This window comes from Fusarium poae, chromosome 1 (genome assembly GCF_019609905.1).
Source record: "Fusarium poae strain DAOMC 252244 chromosome 1, whole genome shotgun sequence".
Taxonomy (NCBI): Eukaryota; Fungi; Ascomycota; class Sordariomycetes; order Hypocreales; family Nectriaceae; genus Fusarium; species Fusarium poae.
The window spans coordinates 1,812,511-1,835,364 of record NC_058399.1 but is presented as its reverse complement, the minus strand read 5'-3'; the positions used below and the strand labels follow the sequence as shown (position 1 = coordinate 1,835,364).

Sequence of the window (22,854 nt, the reverse complement as noted above, 5' to 3'; positions counted from 1 at the left end):
ACATATTGGAATTATGGGTATATAGGGAGTTGGCTACAGCGATACCACGGTTAAGTCTTAACACACTTTTAAAGCATCATTTTGGGAAACAAGACAACGGGAATTCATCATTATTCAAACAGGCTTGAAATCATTGCCGTGCTTTTATGTCATGGTATCTATCGTTGCAAGATTATACTCGTCAATCTTTGTGTCTTCTTTAATCACGGCGAAAAGCCTTGGAATTCTTCCTCGTCGCCATCATCATCATCATCATCATCGTTGTCTTCCTCCTCATCGCTGCCGTTGTCGTCGCCATCGTCGTCTTCCTCTTCAACCTCAAAAGCACCAGAGATATCCCATCGATCGCCCTTAGCACTCTTGCTAACATACTTGACGAACTTGAGAACACCGCTGTCGCGCAGGACAATGGTCATCTTGTTCCAAGAAGGAGCCTGGAAGAAGAGGATGTTGTCCTCATCGCCACCTGTCTTGTACACGGCTGCGTCTTCATCGGCATCGTCATCGCCTGACATGAAGATTTCTTGTCCGCCAACTTCAGGAGCCTCCTCCTCTTCTTTCTTCTTCTTCTTCTTCTCGACAGTCTTGGATTTACCCTTGCCCTTGCCCTTGCCCTTGCCCTTGCCCTTGACGTCCTCACCATTCTGCTCATCCTCGGATTCCTCTTCCTCATCCTCACCCCAGCCAGACGTAGGTGTGAAACCAAGGTTGATTTCGACGCGCGCCTTACCCTCATGTCCAGTTGCAAGAGTATAGTCTAAGCCACGGCGGAAACGGCGGGCAAGGAGATCCGCACTCTCAACAGTTGTCTTAGTGGCCATCTGAAGCCACTGGCGAAATTGGCGACTTGGTAGGAATACATCAAGAAGCTCAGTAATCGGTGACTCTTCCTTGGAAGAACGAGGCTTTCCGGATCGCTTGGGTTGCTGGTACATATATCGAGCCTTGTGAGGGGGCTTGGCCACGCGCCATGAAGAGTTCTTTTCTATTGCGTTGGTATCTTGTGGCACGGGCTTCTTCTCCTCGGCCTCGACATAGTCTCTGAGACGCTGAGCAAATTTCTTGCCCAAGATGTCCGGAAGAGTGATCTCAAACATCTCGTTGAAGGTTTCCGAGATCTCCTCCAGAGCATCTGGGACCAGGTATGCTGGAGCCATGTACTTGAGAAGAAACTCGAGATCGGTTTCGTCGAAGCCTTTGCTGGTTTCCGACTTATCAACCTTCATAATCTGAGGCTGAGGCATGTCATATTGGGCAGGGTTGCCTTGGAGCTGCATCAAGCCGCTGTTCTTTGCGTTCCTCTCTTCCTCACCCTTGATGTAGCCGTCCTCTCCGATCTGAGGAATATGGAACCATCCGCTGATAGCCATACGAATGCGACCGCCCTCCTTTTTGAGCTGCTTCTCGGTCTCGGCACGGTAGACTTCTTCTACATCATGGAAGCTCTCACCAGGCTGAACAGCGAAGAAACTCAGCTGGTTCCAAGCCGGTGGGATGACCTTTGTGGCGTCGGGCAAGGGAGTCTTTGCGACCTCACCATCCTTATCCTTGAGCTCCTGGACGGGGAATAGACGGAGCGCACCACCCCATTCGGGTTTCCAAGGCGTATCGGGATCAACCAGATAAAGAATATAGCTGACGCGACGGCTGCCAATGACATCGTCATGGCAAAGCAGGTAGCAGCCAGGAGTATAGATATTGATGGCCATATCTGTCTTGCGACCACTCAAAGGACCGCAGTCAGTGACGTGGGAGACATAGTTGCGGAAGGCCTCAGAGTAGATAGCGTCGCGAAGCTTGAGGAGCGATGGAAGCTTGGCCAACGACTCATCGTCCAAACCGTCGAGGTTGGCAAGGTCTCCAGACTGGTGGATCTTGTAGATATCGGTCTCTTTGGGTGTGAATTCGACGTTGGCTTCGATCTCGCTGCGTACCGATCGGAGAAGAGAATCGTCGACGAGGCCATGAATGACGGCATGCTTGTAGGGTTCGGATTGAGCATACTCTTTCGTGTATGACTTGAGGACCTTCTGATCAAATAGGCCGGCGCGGAATCGCTTCTGGGCTTCTTCGGCACTGAGGGCTAAGACAATATGTTAGTGGAAGCTTGCGAAATAGAGCGATTGGCTATGCATACAAGACTTTGACTTTTTCTTGTTGGCCTTGGAGGCAGCAGTTCCCGCTTTTCTCTTCATGATGGCTCGCGCAATGAAATTGGATCTTAAAGGTTGTGCGAGGAGAAAAGAGAAATGGTTGCCGTTGGAATTAAATTCGGGACTTAAGAAAAAGTTGAGATTGGTCGCAAATAATGGGCTGACGTCGCCAATCTTTTGAAATTTTTGGCTCCGAAAATCGACCCATCCTAGGACCATGCAATGTACCCTGCCGATGATAAACGGTTCAAATCTTGATGCCACGAGTTTGATCGACTATTTGTCTTTTTCATTCGTACTTGGTCTGATGTTCTAATACTCAGTTTTGTATTATGACATCTCAATTGCACCCAATTCTGACGTTCCTTAACCAATAGTTAGTTACCTGTTTGCCTATGCAACAGCTTCGGACACTAACATGAGCTCCCATGAGCCATGATGATAGGGCCGATAGTGGACCTCGTCTGATCCATGATAGCAACAGGGTAGCATTAGTACCTAGGCAGTGTTCTCGTGTCAATACACGCATTGAGATCTAGTCGAGAAACAATAATCAATGTTATCAATGAAATTCATGCCCATACTCTTCTCAACAATCAATTGAACTTGAGATTGGCAATTTCAGATGCGTATCGTAGTTTAAGCTCACTACATCACTGCAACCCCACCACAGCTTAGAGTAACGATATGGGATGGATCGAAGCACTGGAACAGAAAGTCAGGAACTCTGATATAAAACAGTCGAGGACCTATTCTCGCAACACTCAAACCAACTTTTCACATGTTCATTCATCTCTCATCACATCGTTGCTAAAAACTCCTGTCTATACCTGGCACTCCCTCAACATGTCAAGCACAAACTTACTTTGCACTTCGAGTATCAACAGATTGGCGTAACTGCGCGATAACCTCGGAAGGATCATTAGCTCCGAACACAGCACTTCCTGCAACAATGACATTGGCGCCGGCATCGGCAGCCTCATCGATTGTTTTGGGTCCGATGCCACCATCGACTTCAATGTTGAGCTCAGGGTACTTCTCGCGCAGAGCCTGGACCTTGGGCAACTCGGAGGCCATAAACTTTTGACCACCAAAGCCGGGGTATACGGTCATGACAAGTACCATCTTTAAAGGTTAGCATATGCTTTGTGGATAAGCGAGCCAGACTTACATCAGGTCTCTCCTTCTCTTCACTGTTCTCCAAGATCTCCCACAATACATCGACAGAGGTATCGGGCTTGATAGCGATACCAGCCAATAGTCCTTGGTCGTGGATATATCGAATGAGTGCCTTGGGGTTGGTCTTTTCGTCGGTATGTTGCTCGGGACTCTCGGCAGCGCTGGAGAAGGCGGCCTCGTAGTGGAAGCAGTAAAGGTTGCAGCCAGCCTTCTTGAATTCCTTGACCCATTTCTTGGGCTATATCTTCGTCGTAAGCTTCGTGGTATTTCTCATGTTCGCATTCGCGAAATAATGCCTACCTCTGCGATCATCATATGACAATCAAAGGTGCCCCGGCCGTGGGCCTCGGTGGGCTGATCGACGTGGCCTCGAATGGCCGCAACGACGGGAGGACCAAAGGTGATGTTGGGAACAAAGTGGCCGTCCCTATCCAGTCAGTATGATAGCAATTGCTTCGTTGTTGAACTGTAACGCACATAATGTCGACATGGAGCCAGTCCGCGCCCTGCTCCATGGTGCGGGCACAGTCATGACCAAGCTGAGCAAAGTCAGCCGACAGAATAGAGGGAGCAATGATTGTCTTGGGAGCCATTGTCGAGGTATGCGCAGTCAGCACGAGTGTAAAAGATTCACGTATGATGGTGGAGAGAGATTTGGACCATTCTTCGAGAGAGCTCTTGCATGGTGGGGTTGTTCTCACTGCTCACCGTCGTCCAGTGACGTTGTTAGTGGGGTCGTTGACCGGGGCGTCTTCGTTTATTAAAGAGCATCCATCTCTTGACCGGAGCCCGCTTTACCCTCAGGGGATCATTCATTGTCAATGGATAGATTATATACGAAAATCCGTTGGTCCGTTCTTTTGTCAAGGTCCAACAATCAACAGGGATTCAATAAACCTCGAATGGATTCATGATGCAAGTACGCCGAATCAACCAAGTTGATACGATCAACATACGATCCGAGACACAACCGCATTTCAAGAGAAGAAAGTAAATCAATAGCCAGCAGGCAATAGCTAGGTTGATGTAAAAAGTCACCAGGATATCATCGCCACTGCTAACAGTGAAAGCTTTGCGACGACCGCGTAGTAGTGGTACATGGTTTCAAACTCCAAGCCCGGCTCCTTGCATAGAACAGAACAGAAAACAACCAGCGGGCTTTGCTTATAGCCCACTATCATTACATCCCTCCTATTGGTAAGGGTAAACGCTCAGCTCAACCCAATCCCCTATGTTCCTTATAGGGCAAGCAACATAGCCATTCCGACACCGATGAAACCAGCAGCGCCCTCGCGCGAACCAGCGTTGTCGACATTGGCACTGTCGCTAGTGGCCGAGGCCGTGCTGCTGCTGTCGCTCGAGGTAGAGGTGGTAGCACCAGTTGCAGTGCCAGAAGCGGTGCCAGAAGCGGTACCAGACGCGGCGCTCTTGTCACACTTTACGTCGTCGGGAATGTCGGTCACGCCGGCGGTTGCGCAGATCTGCTTGGCGTACTTGACGGCGGTATCCTTGCCCTCGGCATCACACTTCTCTTCGAGACAGCAGGCGATTCCAGAGAGGAAGTTCTGGTTGCTGCAGATGCACTTGATGTCAAGCTGGCCGCATCCAGCGACACCACCGCCAGTGGTGTACTGGTCAACACAGGGTTGCTAAAGACACAAATAATACATTAGCAAGGATCCTCGCGTGGCGACATCCGAGGTAGTGCTCATCGGCAGATCGTAGAGAGAATGCGACATACAGCACACTTGGGGAGCTTCTCTTGCTGAGCAGCAACAAGGCCAGCGAGAACGACGGAGGTGAAGAGAGACAGCTTCATGGTGATTGTTTGATGATTAATGATAGCGAGAGAGAAAGAGAAAGACAGAAGACAAGGAACGAGAGGTTATAAAGTAAAATAAAGCTGGTACGCGCGTCTAAAGAATAGATAAAGTATGGTCTCCCCTCTCCTTTTTAGGACAATTCCTTCTCAACTAAATAAGCTCACAATGCCTATCAGGGCCTAGTTACATTAATGTAGGTACGTGAGACGGGGAGCCAGCGGGCGCCAGCCCAGCCCAGCCCTTCGGAAACACTTTGGCGGCGAAGAATAACATGCCAATGTGCCCCAGTTGCTATGCAGATCGCTGAGCAGCCAATTGTCGCCTCCCTGCTTCCCCATATTCCAAACCATCTCGGAGGATTCACCGCCGATGAGGGTCCCGCCAAGTTAAATTAGATTAGGTGGTAGTTGACCTTGTAAGAAGCTCGAGCTGAGCCTTGCGGAGCACTTATCCATGCCGAAACATCGACGAAGTCCTATAATATAAATCGAATTGAGTGATTGACATCAAGAAGGTTGAGAATTGATGTACAGCAGGTTATGTTTTTAGGAGTGTTCCCTTGAGTATAACACCGGGCGGTTTCATATATTTCAAAGTAACAAACACTAACAGCCTAGATTTCCGACTAGCCTCTTTCGATAGCGGTGGCGCTATTGAGCATGCCTAGTTATTAGGGGGTAACAGAGACGTTGCTTTCCAACCTAGGTTGAAGCCGCAAAAGCAAATGGCTTGAGGACCAGCCCGGCAACTACTGATTTTGTCTCCTCCACTTCCAGCAGTAAAGTTTTGTGATCCCCTTAGGGTCTGTCAATGGCCCGAGCACATCAGAAAAGGAAAGGCACGATCAGGCACATCACGGCAGATATGGGGGCTTGAAGCATAACGTCTTGGACTTCCGAATGTTTGTTCGCCATCACTATTGACTATTCTAGCCTGTCAATTCCCAACTCTATTTGAGGGTCCAGCCCAGTTGTCGATCAAACACTACCTACCTTTTAGTGCCTGCTCAATAGACGCCGCCGCCGCCACCACCACCACTATTTATTTCCCAGTACTCTCAACAGCCATCTAGGTTTGTTTCTATCAAATTCTATTCCGTACCAACGATTTCCGAGTTGTGAGTAACATATGCCGACATCGTGCCATTACTTGTGAAGCCTTGTGCTGCCATATCCACTTTCGGTGTACTGTCAATGTCGTAACCCGGCTCTCGGGACATCGTCTGTTGGTGCGTCCATGAAGTAAGTTTAATGAAGGCGACGTTGTGAGCAACTCCGTTCAGCTTTAGCGGACCATTGGTGGCTCGATTCATACTCTTTTCCCTTGCTTGATAAGATCGGACACCTTCGGAGGAAGCACAAGAGCAGTGCGGTCATTTCTGCGAAAGAAGTCGACCAACGACACTGCCGTCTTTTCCGGCAAGTCCTCATGAATGAAGTGGCCAGCCTCAGGAAACACCTGCAGAGCATATTTTCCTATTATTACGATCAGCATAAACTTTCAGCAAGACTGCATCCAAACGTACCTTGCATTTGTCCAATGGTTAACTCAGTGTCCAACCTATCCGTTCCGGCGAGTAGAAGCATTTTCCCCCCTCTAGCCTCCAAGAATTTCTTGCTTAGTCCTACGAACCAGTCCTCCCAGTAAGGCTGCGTCGCACCCAGGTTGGTCCGCCATCTCCATGGCCGTGTTGGGTCGTCGTTCTCGTTAAAGACGAGCAGCGCAGGGACAGACGTGCGAGCAGATATAGAGTTACGTATTGTCCGCGATCGAATATGCCATTCGATGCCTGCCTGCAGTGTCGCAAAGCCCAGAGGTCTTGTAGATAAATAGGTGTGCATGCTTTGCAATGCATCAATGGCAGATCCTTCAACAACATCAAGCACTGCATAGCCCAGAACGGATGTGCCCAATCTCCCGGACTTGGCCAGATCAGTTACGACTGCTCCGCCTAGGGAGTGTCCCACGAGCACTATCGGGGGCATCTCTGGCCATGACATCTCAATCTTTGTGAGCTGGACAACATTGAACAGATCCGATGAGAGCGTTTCCAATCTCATGTCGAAAGCTTTATCTTTAGGGGCATAGGTCGAGCCGTGGCCCCTACAGTCCAAAGCCAGAATACCAGCTGTCGAAATGCGCTTTCTTATCTGAGAAGCCACAACAGCAAATGACAGTCCAGATGAACCAGCTCCATGATGCATAACAAATAGAGGCCCCTTTCCCACGGGTGAAGTCAGGTAAGCATGGTAAATGACTTCCGGATCTTGCTCTGACTTCAATGACACCTCGCGCTCAAAGTAAGTCGTCCAGGGAATCTGCTCCAGTGTCCGGCCACGGGCGACTCTATTGCCTGTCAGTCCCGTGATGTTTTACTCGATACCAAACTTGATTGTCAACTACCCTTGAGGTCGAGCGAACAGCTTTTGGTTGGGCGAGGGGATGATGGTTCCAGTTGATGAGACGGACGAGGCTGACGAGGCGGAGGAGGAGTCATCGTCGACGGGCTCTGGCAGTTCGGGGAGTACATCTTGATCCTGCTCCTCTTGGAGCTCATCGAAGCCATCGTTAGATATGCCTAACTTGGCTTTAGCCCATGCTCGTTGCAGGTCGCTCATGTTAGATGCCTGAGTAGGTAGGTAGGTACTTGTAGCTACGGCTGTGCAGATGCAGATGACGTAGGTTCCATTCGCACTGCCAATGCAAAGCAAAATACAAAACAAAAAATGGCGGTGGCTTTCTTGATGCTGACGCTCGTTGTGCTATGCTGTGCCAGAGGTAGCCCAAGTTCCAGCGGTGCAGCTTAACGATAGTAGGTATCAAGCAATAGCAATGTCCGTCTTTTGCGTGCAACTTGTGATGGTAGTCGTGCGATACAACGTCAGCCTCTATTACAAAGGATCCAACCAACTCAGTTTGTGGTAATAATTACTGGGGCACGGTGCATACATGGGTATCGAGATACTAACAACACTGTATAAAACGGGAGTTTAACACGGTTTTCACAGTGCGTATCTTGTTCTTTCTATTTCTATTTCCATTTCTATTTCTATATCTTTTTTTTCTCTTTTGACTTAGACATGATGGATATTAATCATGATAGTAGTGCTCTGTATTTGCATATGGTACCTAGTTTAATAATGATCCAGCGAGGACTTCCGTAAGTATAAACAGGCTCCTGCTGAGCTATAATGTGTGTATTTGCAAACTACATTATGAGTTAGTCTGAGAGGTAGTTATCACTAAGCTCAGTTTTACTTAGCTTCACCTTGAACCGCTCTGTATACATTATTTCAACTTGCATTGCTCTGCTAGTGAATTCAACTCCAGACTAAACGATCAGCTTGTCAGCCATTTATTTACAATGGCACGCCTCTCATGAATAACAATTACTATTGTTTTTTTTTTGTGTTTGCGCCTATCAAATGACTATTATTAAGTTGCCTTTAGCCAGCCGGTTAAGTTTCTGGCCACACCATCATCTGATAGGACTACCAAGTTCTCTCTAAGTACAACCCACAAATCCTAAGTTCAGCTGGCTTTGAGATTCATCATACATTTTCTGACTTGAGCGGGCCGGCTGAATTCAATGCGTGTAGTGCCATGGTGATCAGCTAGTTGACCACAACCGAATGGCTTCCCAATACCGGGATTCCCATCATCTTTGAGTTTTACTGTGTAGGATTTGGACGTTGCACACCCTGCTTAAGCACGAGGTCATGAGTACCCCTCTTAGTCCAATGCTTTTACCAAACCATTCAGAAAAAGATGGTCTGGAATTCAGAGGAGATTGACAGGTTGCAATAGAGACATTGGCAAGACTGACGCAAGTGAAATCAGTCAGTGGTGCATTTTTATGTCGAGTCCCAGTTACCCTAGACGGACTGAAGAGAGGACTCTTGTGTAACATTGGATGGGATGAATTTCGTAACAAGTACCCAGCATACCCTGACCTTGTGGTTCAGTTCCGAGACTCGGCCGAGCCATTCGCAATGCCCTGTTAAAACCAGAAAAAGCAACTTCGTACAACACCCAACCGAGTTAGATGCAGCACTCGCCGTTTGCCCTCAAGCTATCGACCAGGCCTAACCCGATCCCATTCAAAGTGCAGAGGCGTGTTTCCTGGCGTATGGCTTTGCTATGGTCGAGGCTGCTAGCGGCTCAAGAATTCCTCGTTCCTGCATCCCCTGACCGATTTCATGGCGCTGGAAAGTAGAAAACTCAATCTCATATCCGTCACCTTAAAGCAACGAAGAATGGGTATCAAGCTAACTAACGCAGCGAGATGGCACGGTCGCACGTCACGCTGTTGTCACTGCATTAGTGATCGGCACATCCAGTAGATCTTATTGGTTCTACAGCGAGCCTACCTGGCATCAGATATCAACAGTGTCATTAGTTATGAGAGAAAAAGAGGCAGGCTTTCAGATTCAAAGAATACATATGTGTCTGGACTAAAGACCCAAATCATACGATAGTCTATGACAACCACATATGCACTTGAATTGATGCGGTCCCGATAATGATGAGTGGACTGTATAAGCTGCAATGGCACAACTGGACCCAGAGCAACAACTTGAGTGAGTGAGTGGTTTCACCTGCGTAATAGTAACTCCTTTCTTGTTTGATGAGGTCCGGAGGGATATGACCGAAGGATGCAATGCCACCAACAGAACTATGAGGGGCGTCGTATACGGGGGAATAGGGAAACAGAAGTAACTGGACCAGCGTCAAGTGACTTCGTAATCTGTCCCCAGAATCAAATACCAATTCAAACTTGCTCCCACCACCAACCGCAGGTTTCAATATGTACTTGAATTGTGGTCTGTGCACGTATAAAGTGAAGCGGCCAATTTTCTTTTTTCTTTGTTTTAGGGTCTCGACCTCACTGACTGACTCAACTGAGGACACGGATCAACAGATCCCGTTGCTTTAGATATGCAAAAAGAAACAACTAGCTACCTCGGACCTCCTTATGGCTGCATGGGATGCAGGTCACAAGTTTTAGTTCCTGTCTCCAGTCGTTAGGACTAGAATGGCCGAGCTGTCGGGAGTTTTTAGTAAAGGTTTCAAGGCCGGAGGGCTTAAGACTTGGAAATTTTCCTAGGCAGTGGATCCGGCTTTAATGTCATGAATGAAGATCATCCTGCGAATGGACACCATTCAACTGTGTTGTGGCTCTCCCGTAGTGTTCCCAGAAGGTCGGCATGCCTAATTGGAGGACATGCGACCAAAGCGCGTCCAGTGGTTTCCCCTGCCACCTGGACCTATCTCCTTGACGACAAAGAATGACAACCTTGAGCCGGTTGGCTCGTTGGAATTCTGGCTATCGTATCACTTGGGTTGAGCTTCGTGAAACTTGAGACTTTTCATCCCTGGAGTTAAACGTCGTGTAACATTTGTCTGTCAGGACGGGGACGGAAAATTACAGTCCAATAGCCATTGCAGCTTTCAATCAGTTTTGCTGCAAGGGTCTCGGTCCCGACACATAGGAAACTCGCAACCTAGTCTCATTTTGATAACAGATTCCTCTCTATCAGTTAACGATCAGTCGACCGATATCAATTCGGAAAGTGACATATTGTGCAATACGGAAATAAAAAGAGAGAAAACTAGCCATTGCCTCGCATAGCAGTGTCCCAGGTGGCGCGATACTCCCCGAAGAAACCAGTGTGAGATGTGGACATCTAGCCTACATCTTGTATCGCTTTTAGACCGACACGTCAAAGTTATTTTCGACTTCACAAGCCTTTAGGTGCTTTCAAGACATCCGAGCTTGGCGTTTGATGCAATAGGCCCTGATTGGAGATCTTGTTTTACCATCTCTTGAGTTCATGGCAGTTGGTTGGGTCATGAAAGACAGTCAGCATGCGTTGTATGCCTTGGGATCTGGGGTCAAATGGCGCAAGCCTTCCACGCTAGATCTGGCCCTGGGGTACAAAGTTGGACCCCGTAAAATCAGTAAAAACAATGGTATGACGATGAGATTTGTTCTCAATTGAACGTGCCTACCTCTAGTTGAAAGTTTGGCGTCTCTTTGTGGAGTATATTTAAACAACCGCGGCCTACTGTACCTCACCGGCGATGCCCTCCGCGGGACTGGATTGGTTGAAATATCTGGTAAGGGCTGATGGCACTCTGAAGCCCACCAGGAATGTATTTGATTCAGTCGACAGCGGGTTTCGACATACGTAGCTTGTTCAGCGTTCAGCACAAATGTTTTGTCGTAACGCCACATGCTAAGGTTGGGGGGGATGAATAATGACTCCAAATACTGTTCGGGGTGGCAAAGACCGTGGATCACTGGATGATTCTCGTTGCATGTTTCAATTGACTACTCAAACCTCTAACAATCTATTCAATGACGAAGAGAATCAAATTGAATCTACCAAGGTACGACTATTAGTGAGCCGGCACTTGACGAGGATGGTGGAGAAATAGCAGCTGAAGTGGAGAAACTAAAGAGAGATAGCGCAGACAAGACGGGCTTTTAAGGAGATCTGTGCGTACCCGAATAGGAAGTTCAGTTCACGTCAAGGCACGTGCACCTGCGGGAGCATAGATTCCCGTCAATCAGTGGGTGGGCAGGTTGTCCCTGCCAAGAAAAGCAAGTTGTCTGGATGTTGCCGAGTATTAACCATGTTCCTGCCATTGGATGACTTCTCCTTGAGACATTTAGGCAGGTCAGGCTGTCTCCTACTGTCTTTGTCTTTGTTTCACTCGTAGTGCTGATGGCCGTGGTCTATTTTATCTCCTAACACCGACTCCACCTGAGTCAACGATAGCCTGTCTGGGTAGGCAGTTCGTGAAGTTCAACACAATCACTTTTTAGCTGTATATTTACTGCCACTAATTAGGTACACAAGCAGCTATCGCAGGCCTCGCCCAGACCAGTCCCATCTTAGCGCCGGGAGTATCCCCAGATCGACTCCGAGTACGGATATCTACCGAGAAAATCTGAACTTTCTAGCCATCCCGTGCAATTCCCTTAATCCAGCATCAATCAATACTTCTTTCTCATTCTTCAAAGCAGGCTATCGTTTTCTCTGAAGGCAAATTGGGCCATGCTATGCCTGGTTATACCGACCCCCGGTCTTTCCTCACATAGTCAGCATTGCAAAGCACAGCATGGATGTAAGGAAAGATATGATCCGCTTGCCTCTCATCCAAGACACCGCCAGCATGGAGCTTACCAGAAATCCGTTTGGGCACCACTCAAAAGGCTAACTAGGTGACATCGGCGAATATCACTTTCTGCATGTCTCTACCTACAGGCAACGCATCCAGCACCTTCCCTAGCCAATTGTCACGTTTGTGCAGGTTCATTTTGAGACTTCGATATCTTGACAGGCAGTCTAGGTATGTTACCTTACCTGCCTGCCGGGGATCCTACGCAAGGGCTTTGTAATCTGGTGCCATTATTTCGGGGCTCTTTCGCTTGGAAACCAAGGTACAGGTTACAAGGGTTGGAAAACCCGTAAAGTGGTCCCTCTGCTACCTCTAGGTACCTCAGGACCTATAAAAAGGGCCATAAGGGCCTATATTAGGTCAGTTTTAAACTAACTAAAAAATACTAGTAAGCTTAATTTCTATTATATTAACCTTTATAATAAAGCTATAATTTTTATAATATTATAATAGTAAGGCTATATTTTTTAAGAAGATTATTTTTCCTTATAATATATTAATTTTAATATTATAATTTACCTTTTATAATAATTATTATAATAAAAGCTATATTATTTTAAATTAAATTTTATATTTTATAATAAATTTTAAAGTCTTTTATAACCTTAAGCCTTTAAAAATATTATAATAATACTTTAAATATTAAAGTTATTATTTTTATATTAATTAATATAGTAAAATTAATATATATAACTAGAGTTCTCTATTAAATTAAAAAGGAAGCCTTAGTCTTAGCTAAATAAAAAAGCCTTTTTTAAATTTACTTTAAGGATAATAATAAGGATAATAGTATTATAAATAAGTTAAAAAGCTATTATAAGATAATTAAACTACCTTTTTAAAGTATTATAAATAAATAGGCCTTTATTAAAACTACTAATACTTATAATTACAAGAGATTATAGTAATTATATAATATAGTAAGAGGTTAAGTATATAATTAAGTTTAATTATCTATAATATTAATAAAGCTTTTACTTTAGCTTTTTAACTTTATATTAAACTCTTAACTATATATATAAATTTCTTTATTTAACTTTAACTTAAATAAAGTTTCTTATTTAAGCTATTATAATTAAAATATATTAAAAAGCTATTATTTAAAATACTTATATTTATTTTTAATAGTTTAAATAAAAACTTTTAATTCTATAAACTATAATATATATTAACTTATTATATTTTAAAAAGCAGTTTACTTTTCTATAAGGCTAGTCTTACCTTTAATATAGTAATATATTAAATTAAGTTATTATATTTCCTATTAAATCTACTATAAATCCCCTTAAAGGATAAAGAAGCTAAAGAATTATAGAATTTTATAATTAAATATAGCTAATACTATATTATTTTTAATTAATAATAATTATCTTATAAAGATATATTTTAGCTTTCTTATTATAAAGGTATATAAACTTTAGAATTAAATTAAAGTTATATATAAGGCTTTAATAATCTAGCTATAAATATATTAAAAATACTATATATATTACCTAGCTATTAAATTACTATTTTTTAATTAGATTATAAAGTAATATATAATTAATATTATAATTATAATTTAAATTAGCTTAGTATATTATATAAATAGTTAAAGTAGAATAATTTATATCTTTTTTCTTAATAATCTTATTAAATAAAAAAGAAGAAAGTATATAATATTATTATAATTTTAATAAAGCTTTTATTCTTTAATATAAAGTTAATTTTATTAAACCTTATTAAAAAGTATAGCTTTATAGCCTTATAATATTATTTTATTATTAAAATTTACTATTCTTAAGTATTTTATTTCTTTATAAAATAATTAAAATCTTAGTTATATATAATAATAAATAAATAAGCTTTAAGATAAAAAACTTTATAAATAGAATATCTTTTTCTTAATATTAAATTAATTATATATTAAAAACACTTTTAATATTTTAAAAAGCTAAGCCTTAACTATATTATTTATAAGAGGTTTAATTACTTAATTAAGTAAATCTATTAATATAAATAATATAGAGTCTCTATTATATTAAGACTAAAGCTTATTACTTACTCTAGAGTCTATAGAATTTATAGGTAAGCCCCTTTAATAAGGGCTAGCTATTTAACTAAGGATTCTTTAAAGCTCCTAGGTTTAAACCCTATTATATTATTACTATTTTAATAATATTTAAAAATAGTCTTTAAAATTATTCCTTAATATAAATTAAGCCTATAAGAATATCCCTTAATTAAACTTATAATTCTTTATAATAGGGTTTAAACCTAGGAGCTTTAAGGAATCCTTAGTTAAATAGCTAGCCTCTATTAAGGGGATTTATCTATAAATTCTATAGACTCTAAAGTAAATAGTAAGCTTTAGTTTTAATATAATAAAGACCTTATATTATCTATATTAATAGATTTATTTAATTAAATAATTAAACCTTTTATAATTTTAAAGCTTTTTTAATCTTAATTACCTAGATCTAAAGATACTTTAAATATATAATTAAATTACTAAAGAATCCCTTATACTTAAGCCTAAGGGATATATACTTAAAGAGATATAAAACTATATATTTACTCTTAAGTAAAGTATAATATCTTTAACCTTTAGCTTAGCCTTAAGTAAGTTTAATAATACTAATTAATTAATATAGATTATATAGTAATATATTTAATAATTATAGAAACTTATAAAGCTTTATAAAAAAAAAAAGAATTACTATATACCTTAAAGGGGAATCTTTCTTAAGAAAGGCCTTTAAAGATATATTATAACTTTAAGGACTTTAACTTTAATAATAAAAAGAAAGTCTAAGTATAAAATATTATTAAGTTAAATCTACTTATTATATTCTAATAAAAAAATATATAATTAAGTAATTTAATTTATACCTTTATAAGAGTAAAAAAGAAATATAGAAAAAACTATAAGAAGATCTTCCTAGCTATAGATTATATAGATACTAAAGCTTAATAAAAATAGAATTAATATTTAAATAAATTCCCTAAGAATAAATAGAAAAATAATAAAAAAAACTAAAAAGCCTTTAAAGAGTAATCTCTATTACTTATTAAAGACTTAACTAATTATAAGCCTTTATTAATAAAATAATTAAAAAATACTATTTAAAAAGAATACTAATTACCTTAAGACTTTTATTAATACCTTAACTCCTTTAAAAAGAATTTCCCTAGGGCAATTAAAAAGTAAAAAGCCTTAACTTTCTATATAAAGCTATTACTTATACTTTAAGATTATATCTTATTATATTCCCTAGAGATTCTTAATACTAAAGAGGAGATTATTACCTTAGCTACTTAATTTTAGGACTTTATAAGAGAGTATAGTAAAAGACCTAAAGAGAATAACCCTCTAATTAAGTAAAAAAAAAGCTAAAAAAGATATTATAGCTAAAAATAAAAAGAACCTTAAAAGTAATATAATAGCCTACTAAACTAGCTATAATTTATTAGTAATTTAAAAGTAAAAAAGAACTCTATAAATAAGGATATAAGAAAATAACTTATATACTATAACTATAGTAATAAAGATTACTTTAAACTTAATTGCCTATAGAAGGGATAGATTAATATTAATACTTATTAGAGAAAAAGTAAAAAAGTATAAAAATAACCTAATCTATAACTTTAAAACCTATACTATAAATTAAAAGAGCCTTTATAGTTTTATATTAAATCTAGGGAAAAAAGTATTTTAATACCTTAGTATTATTAAACTTAGTAATAAAAGTAGATACTATTAGTAATTAGTTTACTATTTAATAAAAACTAAAACCCTTTAAAGGTATAAGACTTAACTTTATAGTAGTTAAAAATACTTCTTTAAAAGTTATAAGGATATAGGAAATACCTATTAGACTAAAAGATATAAGAAAGAAAACTAAAGATATTACCTATATATATATTAGTATTAATACTAGAATAAATCCTTATATATTACTTTTTATTCTCTTAGAGAATATTCTAATAGATTTATAAATTATTATTAACTATATAAGTAAGAGATAATAATTCTACTAAAGTTAATTAGAAAGTAAAATATTTATACTTTAATAATTCTACTAGGAATTTAAAAATAATATAAAGATCTTTATAATTATAAGACTTAAAAATATAATAATAATCCTAGAAGAAAAAAATAAAAAAGGCCTAATAAATACTAAAATACTAGAGAAGTTTTAAGACTTTATTAATATATTTTTAATAAAAAAAGCCTTCTCTATTTTAAAATATAAAGAAATAAATTATTATATTAATTTAGTCTTAAGGAGATTACCTCCCTATAGACCTATTTACTCTTTATTATAATTAAAGCTAAAAGAATTATAATAATACCTAAAGGATAATCTATCTATAAGATAAATTTATCTATTAAAAAGCTTAATAAAAGCCTTAATACTATTTATCCTTAAGAAGGATAAGATATTATACTTCTATATAGACTATTAAAGTCTTAATAAGGTTTTAGTAAAAAATTAATACCTTTTACCCTTAATATCTAAGATATTTAATAAGATTTAAAGAGCTATTTATTTTACTAAGATTAATATAAAGAATACTTATTACTATATCTAGATAGTAGAAAGAGATAAGTAGAAAATAGTATTTTAAATAAAATATAGGCACTTTAAATATATAATTATACTATTTAGGCTAATTAATATACTTATAACCTTCTAGTATTATATCTATTAAGCCTTCTAAGGCCTAGTAAATACTATCTATATAGTCTATTTAAATAATATTCTTATTTACTTAAAGAACTATAAAGATTATATATAGTATATTAAGGAAATACTATTATATATAAGAGTAATAAAGCTTTATATAAAGCTATTTAAGTATATATTTTTTTAAGATTAAATAAAATACCTTAGATTTATACTATTAATTAAAAGGATTACTATAAACCTAGTATAAATTAAGATAATTAGGCTATAAAAAGAACTAAAGACTTTTAAAGAAATATAAATATTCTTAGGGTTTTATAATTTCTATTAATAGTTTATTAAGAGGTATTTTAGAATTACTTAATCCCTTATAGTATTAATATAAAAGAGTAAAAATAAGAAAAAACTAAGAAAAGTAAAGTTTAAAAATAAAAAAAGGAATACTTTTTAAAACCTTATTAAAGTATTCTAGAAAGCCTTTTTACTTTATTACTTTAACCTAGAATAATAAATTTATATTAAAATAAATACTTTAAGATTTATAATAATAAGTATCCTTTTATAATAAGATAATTAAGGCTAGTAGTATTTAGTAACTTTTTAGTCTAGGAAATTTAAGAAAGCTAAGTTAAGCTATAGTATATTTAATTATAAGCTATTTACTATTATAAAGTCCTTTAAATACTAATAATACTACCTTAAAGAGGCCTTATATAAAATTAAAATACTAAGTAATTACTTAAACTTATAGAGCTTTATAAATATATTAAAGCTAAATAATAAATAGGCTAGATAATACTTTTACTTAACTCTATATAACTTTATTATAAAATACTAAATAGGAAAAATAAACCTTATAGATCTTTTATTAAGAAAGCTAGAATATAAAGGTAAAATACCTTTATATTAAAAGCTATTCCTTAGGTTAATAATAAAGATAGCTAGAGTCTAAGCTATTATATAATTAAAGGGACTAAAAGAGAGAATAACCCTTAATAAAGTATAAAAATTCCCTTAAGAGAAAACTAAAGGCCTAAAGCTTAATAACTAAGGAAAATAATTATAAAAAAAACTTAATTACTTATAATTTAAAATAAAGAAAACTATAAAAAAGGAATTAAGTAATAAATCTATATATATAGAGAAGAATATAAGGTTACTTCTAGAGATAATTAGAAAACTATAGTATATAGTTATAAATACTTAAGTATAAATTAATACTATTAAAGTAAATAATATACTTTAAAAGAATCTAAAATAGACTATAAGTATAAATAGCTTATTATACTTTAAGGATTATCTCTTTATACTATAAGATTAAGCTATTTATATAAAGCTTATAAGGATATATTATAATAATCCTTTAATAAGCTATTTTAATATTTAATAAATACTATAATTATTATAATATAAAGTATACTAGGTTAAGATTAATAAGGATATAAAGGAATATATTTAAATATATATAATATACTAAAGTATAATAACCTTAAGGTATTAACCTTATAGCTACCTAGAATCTTTATTAATACCCTAAAGACTTATAGTTAAATTAATAATAAACTTTATAATAAGTTTATTATTAATTTAAAATAGTAATAAGTATATTAATACTATTCTAGTTATTATTAATTAGTTTATAAAGTACTTTATATTTTTACTTATTAATACTAAGATTAATATATTAAAGCTAATTATACTTTTTTACTAGAAAATAAAGCTATAGTATAATGCCCTAGAAGGTATTATTTTAAACTAAAGACTAGTCTTTATTAGTATATTCTAGTTAATTATTTACTATTATTTATAAATTAAAAGGAAACTATTAATTACCTTTTATTTATAAATTAATAAATAAATAGAGTAAATAAACTAGATTCTTAAGTATTATCTATAATACTTTATAAAAGAAAATTAAGTAAATTAAAGGCTTTTACTATATACTATATAGTTTACTTATAATAATACTATAAATATTACTATAGGTATATTACTATTTAAAGTACTATTAAGTTATAAACTTAAATTCTAATTTTAATAAGAAATTAAACCTAGGGAAAGGGAAATCCTTAAAGTAATATAATAAATTAAAAAGATTAAATTACTATAGAAAAAGATTAAAATATATTAAAGAATTACTATTAAATCCTAGGTAAAATACTTTAATAAAAAATATTAAAAAAAGACCTTTAAAGTTAAAAACCTTATAATACTTTTAATTAAGAATATTAAGTTAAAAAGTAAAAAAAAGAAATTTATTTTTTAATTCTTAGGCCTTTTTTAAATCCTTAAGAAAATTAGTAAATAAGTATATTAACTAGCCCTATTAATAAAGTATTAATAACTATATAATATATTTTATATTAGCCTACTAGAACCCTAGAAAAAATAATAAGAAAAGTAAGGAGATTTCTTATTAATACTTAACCTTAAGGAAAATAAAGAGAAATAAGAAATAAAGGCTATAATAGTTAAGAAAAAGCTATAAAGTAATACTTACTTCTTAGTAAAATAAAAAGGTTAGCCTTATAAATATAACTAATAGATTTATTATAAAGATATAAAGAATACTATAAAGATAATTAAAGACTTTAAAAAGAAGGACTAGAAATAATAAGAGAAGTTAAAACTAGGAATTATAAAATAAAAAGGCTAACTTAGGAAATTATAGTAATAAGGGATTAAGTTATAAAAATAGGGAAAAATAACCTTAATTCTTTAGTAAGGTATTATAAATACCTAGGCTATAGTAAGGCCTATAAAAATAAAAATATAAAGAAAAAACAGATATATTAATTAGCTATATATCTAAGGAAGCCCTTTAAAAATAATATAAAGAACTCTTTAAATATTATAGAATAGAGATAAGAATCTCTAGTATTTATTTAATAATCTAGTTATTATTATTAAGATTAATTAAGTTTAAGGCTATTAAAAACCTAGCTATAAAAGTATTAATAGCTACTAGCTATATAGGGTATATAAGGTTAATTAGCTTTAAGTAAAAGAGCTAATTAGCTTTTTATTTAGTTAATTAATTCTAATTAATAGTAATTTAAAGGTAAAAAATAATTAATAAAACTTATTAAAATATATAGAGAAAAGTAATATATATAGTAATATTTAGGCAAAGGCTAAATTAAAAGATAAAAAGTTAATAATAACTAAGGATATATTAATAATATTAAGCTAGATTTAAAGCCTTATTTTTCTTAAATATAGTAAAATCCCTAAAGGAGTATTTATAGGTATAAGTAAAGAAAATTAAATTAAAAGTATTTTAAAAGTTAAGTATAACTCTATAGATTTTCTTATAGCTTTTAAGGGATAATATATAAAAAACTATATTATAAGAGAATAAGGCTATATTATTATTTATATCTTTATCCTTAAGTAAATAGTAAAAGTAAGTAAAGTAAATAAGTATTAAAATATTAAGGCTATTATTAATAAAAAGGGAATATATACTATTTTACTATAATTAACTTTAAAAACCTTAAGTAAAAAACTAAGAATAATTTATAGTTTATATAAGTAATTACTTAAATTATAATAAGTATAATATAAGAAAAAAGTAATAAAATATTAATAGAGTATTAGCTTAAAATTAATAGGTTTTTAAGTAATAAGTAAATTTATAAGATTAATTAAAATATCTTTAGTAAAGTAAAAATAGTATATATAATAAAAATTATTTATAGTAAGTATATTAATATATTATAGTTAAGCTATATTTAACTAGGTATATATAGTAATATTATACCTAGCTTAAGAAGCTTAAGGTATTATAAAAGAAAACTAAAAAAAGAAAGTAAAAAGGCTATTAAAAATATATAAGAATACTTAAGGGTAAAGAGAAAGCTAAGTAAAATAAAATCCTAGAAAATAATTAATAAGGTAATTATAATAATTAAAAAAGGGAAAAATTTTTTAAAAGAGCCTTAAAGAGGATTACTTAAAGGCATTAAATAAATAGCCTATATATATTTCCTTTATTTATATTTTACTTATTAAATTTCTATAAAAAGTAATATTATTAATACTTTTATTTTTTAAAATAGTAATATAGACTACTAGCTATTAATAGCTAGTAATAATTACTAAAGCTAATAGCCCCTAGGAAGAGGTATAATTATAATAAGGTTTAAACTTAAGAGCTTTAAGGAATCCTTAGTTAAATAGCTAGCCTTTATTAAGAGGGTTTATCTATAAATTCTATAGACTTTAAAGTAAATAGTAAGCTTTAGTCTTAATATAATAAAGACCCTATATTATCTATATTAATAAATCTACTTAACTAAGCAATTAAACCTCTTATATTCTTTATACTTAGTCTTTAGAATATTAACTATAATACTATATTTATTAATATAAAAGACTTTAATTACTATTAAGATATTTTAAAGCTATAAATATAAATTAACCTTAATATATAAAACCTTTATTTATAGATATATTATTATCTCTTAACTTATCCTTAGTTTAAAATATAATTTAAAATTATAGTATCTTAGTATAAGTATTTAATAATAGAATTTTAAGATAGTATATTATATAATTAAATTAATTCCTATAGAGCTTTTACCTCTAGATTAACTTATATTTTAACTTTCTATATCCTTAATAAAATCCTATTAACTTCTAGTTAACTTTATTAACCTTATATATAGCTTCCCTTATAAGGCCTTTAATATAAAAGCCCTTATTATTTTAATTACTTTAGCTTTATTCTTTATAATTTTATTTTTAATTAATTTAATAGAATTATTAAAGACTTTATTAACTTAAGCTACTTAAGACTTAAAGTATTAATACTAAGTCTTATATTTATAGTTTAATTTAATTGCTTTAAAGAATATAACTTTATTTTTATTATATATAACTAAGATTTTAATTATTTTATAAAGAAATAAAATACTTAAGAATAATAAACTTTAATAATAAAATAATATTATAAGGCTATAAGGCTATACTTTTTAATAAAATTTAATAAAGTTAACTCTATATTAAAGAATAAAAGCTTTATTAAAATTATAATAATATTATATATTTTCTTTTTCCTTATTTAATATAATTATTAAGAAAAAAGATATAAATTATTTTACTTTAATATATAATATATTAAGTTAACCTAGATTATAATTATAATATTAATTATATATTATTTTATAATTTAATTAAAAGATAATAGCCTAATAACTAAGTAATATATATAGTATTTTTAGTATATTTATAGCTAGATTATTAAAGCTTTATATATAACCTTAATTTAATTCTAAGGTCTATATATCCTTATAATAAAAAGGCTAAAATATATCTTTATAAGATAATTACTATTAATTAAAAATAATATAGTATTAACTATATTTAATTATAAAATTCTATAATTCTTTAGCCTTTTTATTCTTTAGAGGGATTTATAGTAGATTTAATAGAAAATATAATAACTTAATATAATATATTATTATATTAAAAGTAAAACTAGCTTTATAGAAAAATAGATTATTTTTTAAAAAGTAATAAGTTAATATATATTATAGTTTATAAAACTAAGGGTTTTTATTTAAATTATTAAAAATAAATATAAATATTCTAGGTAATAAAAAACTCTATTTAAATTAAAGTCTATAGATAAAGAAATTTATATATATAATTAAAAGTTTAATATAAAGTTAAAAAGTTAAAATAAAAGCTAACTTTATTAATATTATAAATAATTAAACTTAATTATATATTTAATCTTTTACTATATTATATAATTACTATAATCTTTTATAATTATAAGTATTAGTAGTTTTAATAAAGATATTTAATTTTATATTTTAGCTATTTTAAGTCTTT

General features: G+C 34.3%; 5 protein-coding genes across 5 annotated transcripts; 1 reads left to right on the top strand and 4 right to left on the bottom strand.

Moving 5' to 3' along the window:
• Positions 1 to 203: 203 nt before the first annotated feature.
• FPOAC1_000613 (uncharacterized protein) lies at positions 204 to 2,195 on the bottom strand (the record flags this gene model as incomplete). Its single annotated transcript, XM_044845225.1, has 2 exons — positions 204 to 2,083; positions 2,138 to 2,195. The coding sequence occupies 2 exons, from the start codon at positions 2,193 to 2,195 to the stop codon at positions 204 to 206; spliced, it is 1,938 nt and encodes a 645-aa protein (XP_044711141.1).
• A 632-nt stretch (positions 2,196 to 2,827) lies between these two features.
• Positions 2,828 to 3,925, bottom strand: FPOAC1_000612 (uncharacterized protein; the record flags this gene model as incomplete). The annotated part of the gene is made up of 5 exons (XM_044845224.1): positions 2,828 to 2,858; positions 3,019 to 3,278; positions 3,325 to 3,570; positions 3,633 to 3,759; positions 3,810 to 3,925. The coding sequence occupies 5 exons, from the start codon at positions 3,923 to 3,925 to the stop codon at positions 2,828 to 2,830; spliced, it is 780 nt and encodes a 259-aa protein (XP_044711140.1).
• Positions 3,926 to 4,570: 645 nt separating this feature from the next.
• On the bottom strand, positions 4,571 to 5,151 carry FPOAC1_000611 (uncharacterized protein; the record flags this gene model as incomplete). Its single annotated transcript, XM_044845223.1, has 2 exons — positions 4,571 to 4,981; positions 5,074 to 5,151. 2 exons carry the CDS (start codon positions 5,149 to 5,151, stop codon positions 4,571 to 4,573), a joined length of 489 nt encoding a protein of 162 aa, XP_044711139.1.
• A 1,312-nt stretch (positions 5,152 to 6,463) lies between these two features.
• On the bottom strand, positions 6,464 to 7,773 carry PPE1 (Protein with carboxyl methyl esterase activity; the record flags this gene model as incomplete). The annotated part of the gene is made up of 3 exons (XM_044845222.1): positions 6,464 to 6,630; positions 6,681 to 7,501; positions 7,559 to 7,773. The coding sequence occupies 3 exons, from the start codon at positions 7,771 to 7,773 to the stop codon at positions 6,464 to 6,466; spliced, it is 1,203 nt and encodes a 400-aa protein (XP_044711138.1).
• Positions 7,774 to 9,200: 1,427 nt separating this feature from the next.
• Positions 9,201 to 9,479, top strand: FPOAC1_000609 (uncharacterized protein; the record flags this gene model as incomplete). Its single annotated transcript, XM_044845221.1, has 2 exons — positions 9,201 to 9,367; positions 9,437 to 9,479. The coding sequence occupies 2 exons, from the start codon at positions 9,201 to 9,203 to the stop codon at positions 9,477 to 9,479; spliced, it is 210 nt and encodes a 69-aa protein (XP_044711137.1).
• Positions 9,480 to 22,854: the final 13,375 nt, after the last annotated feature.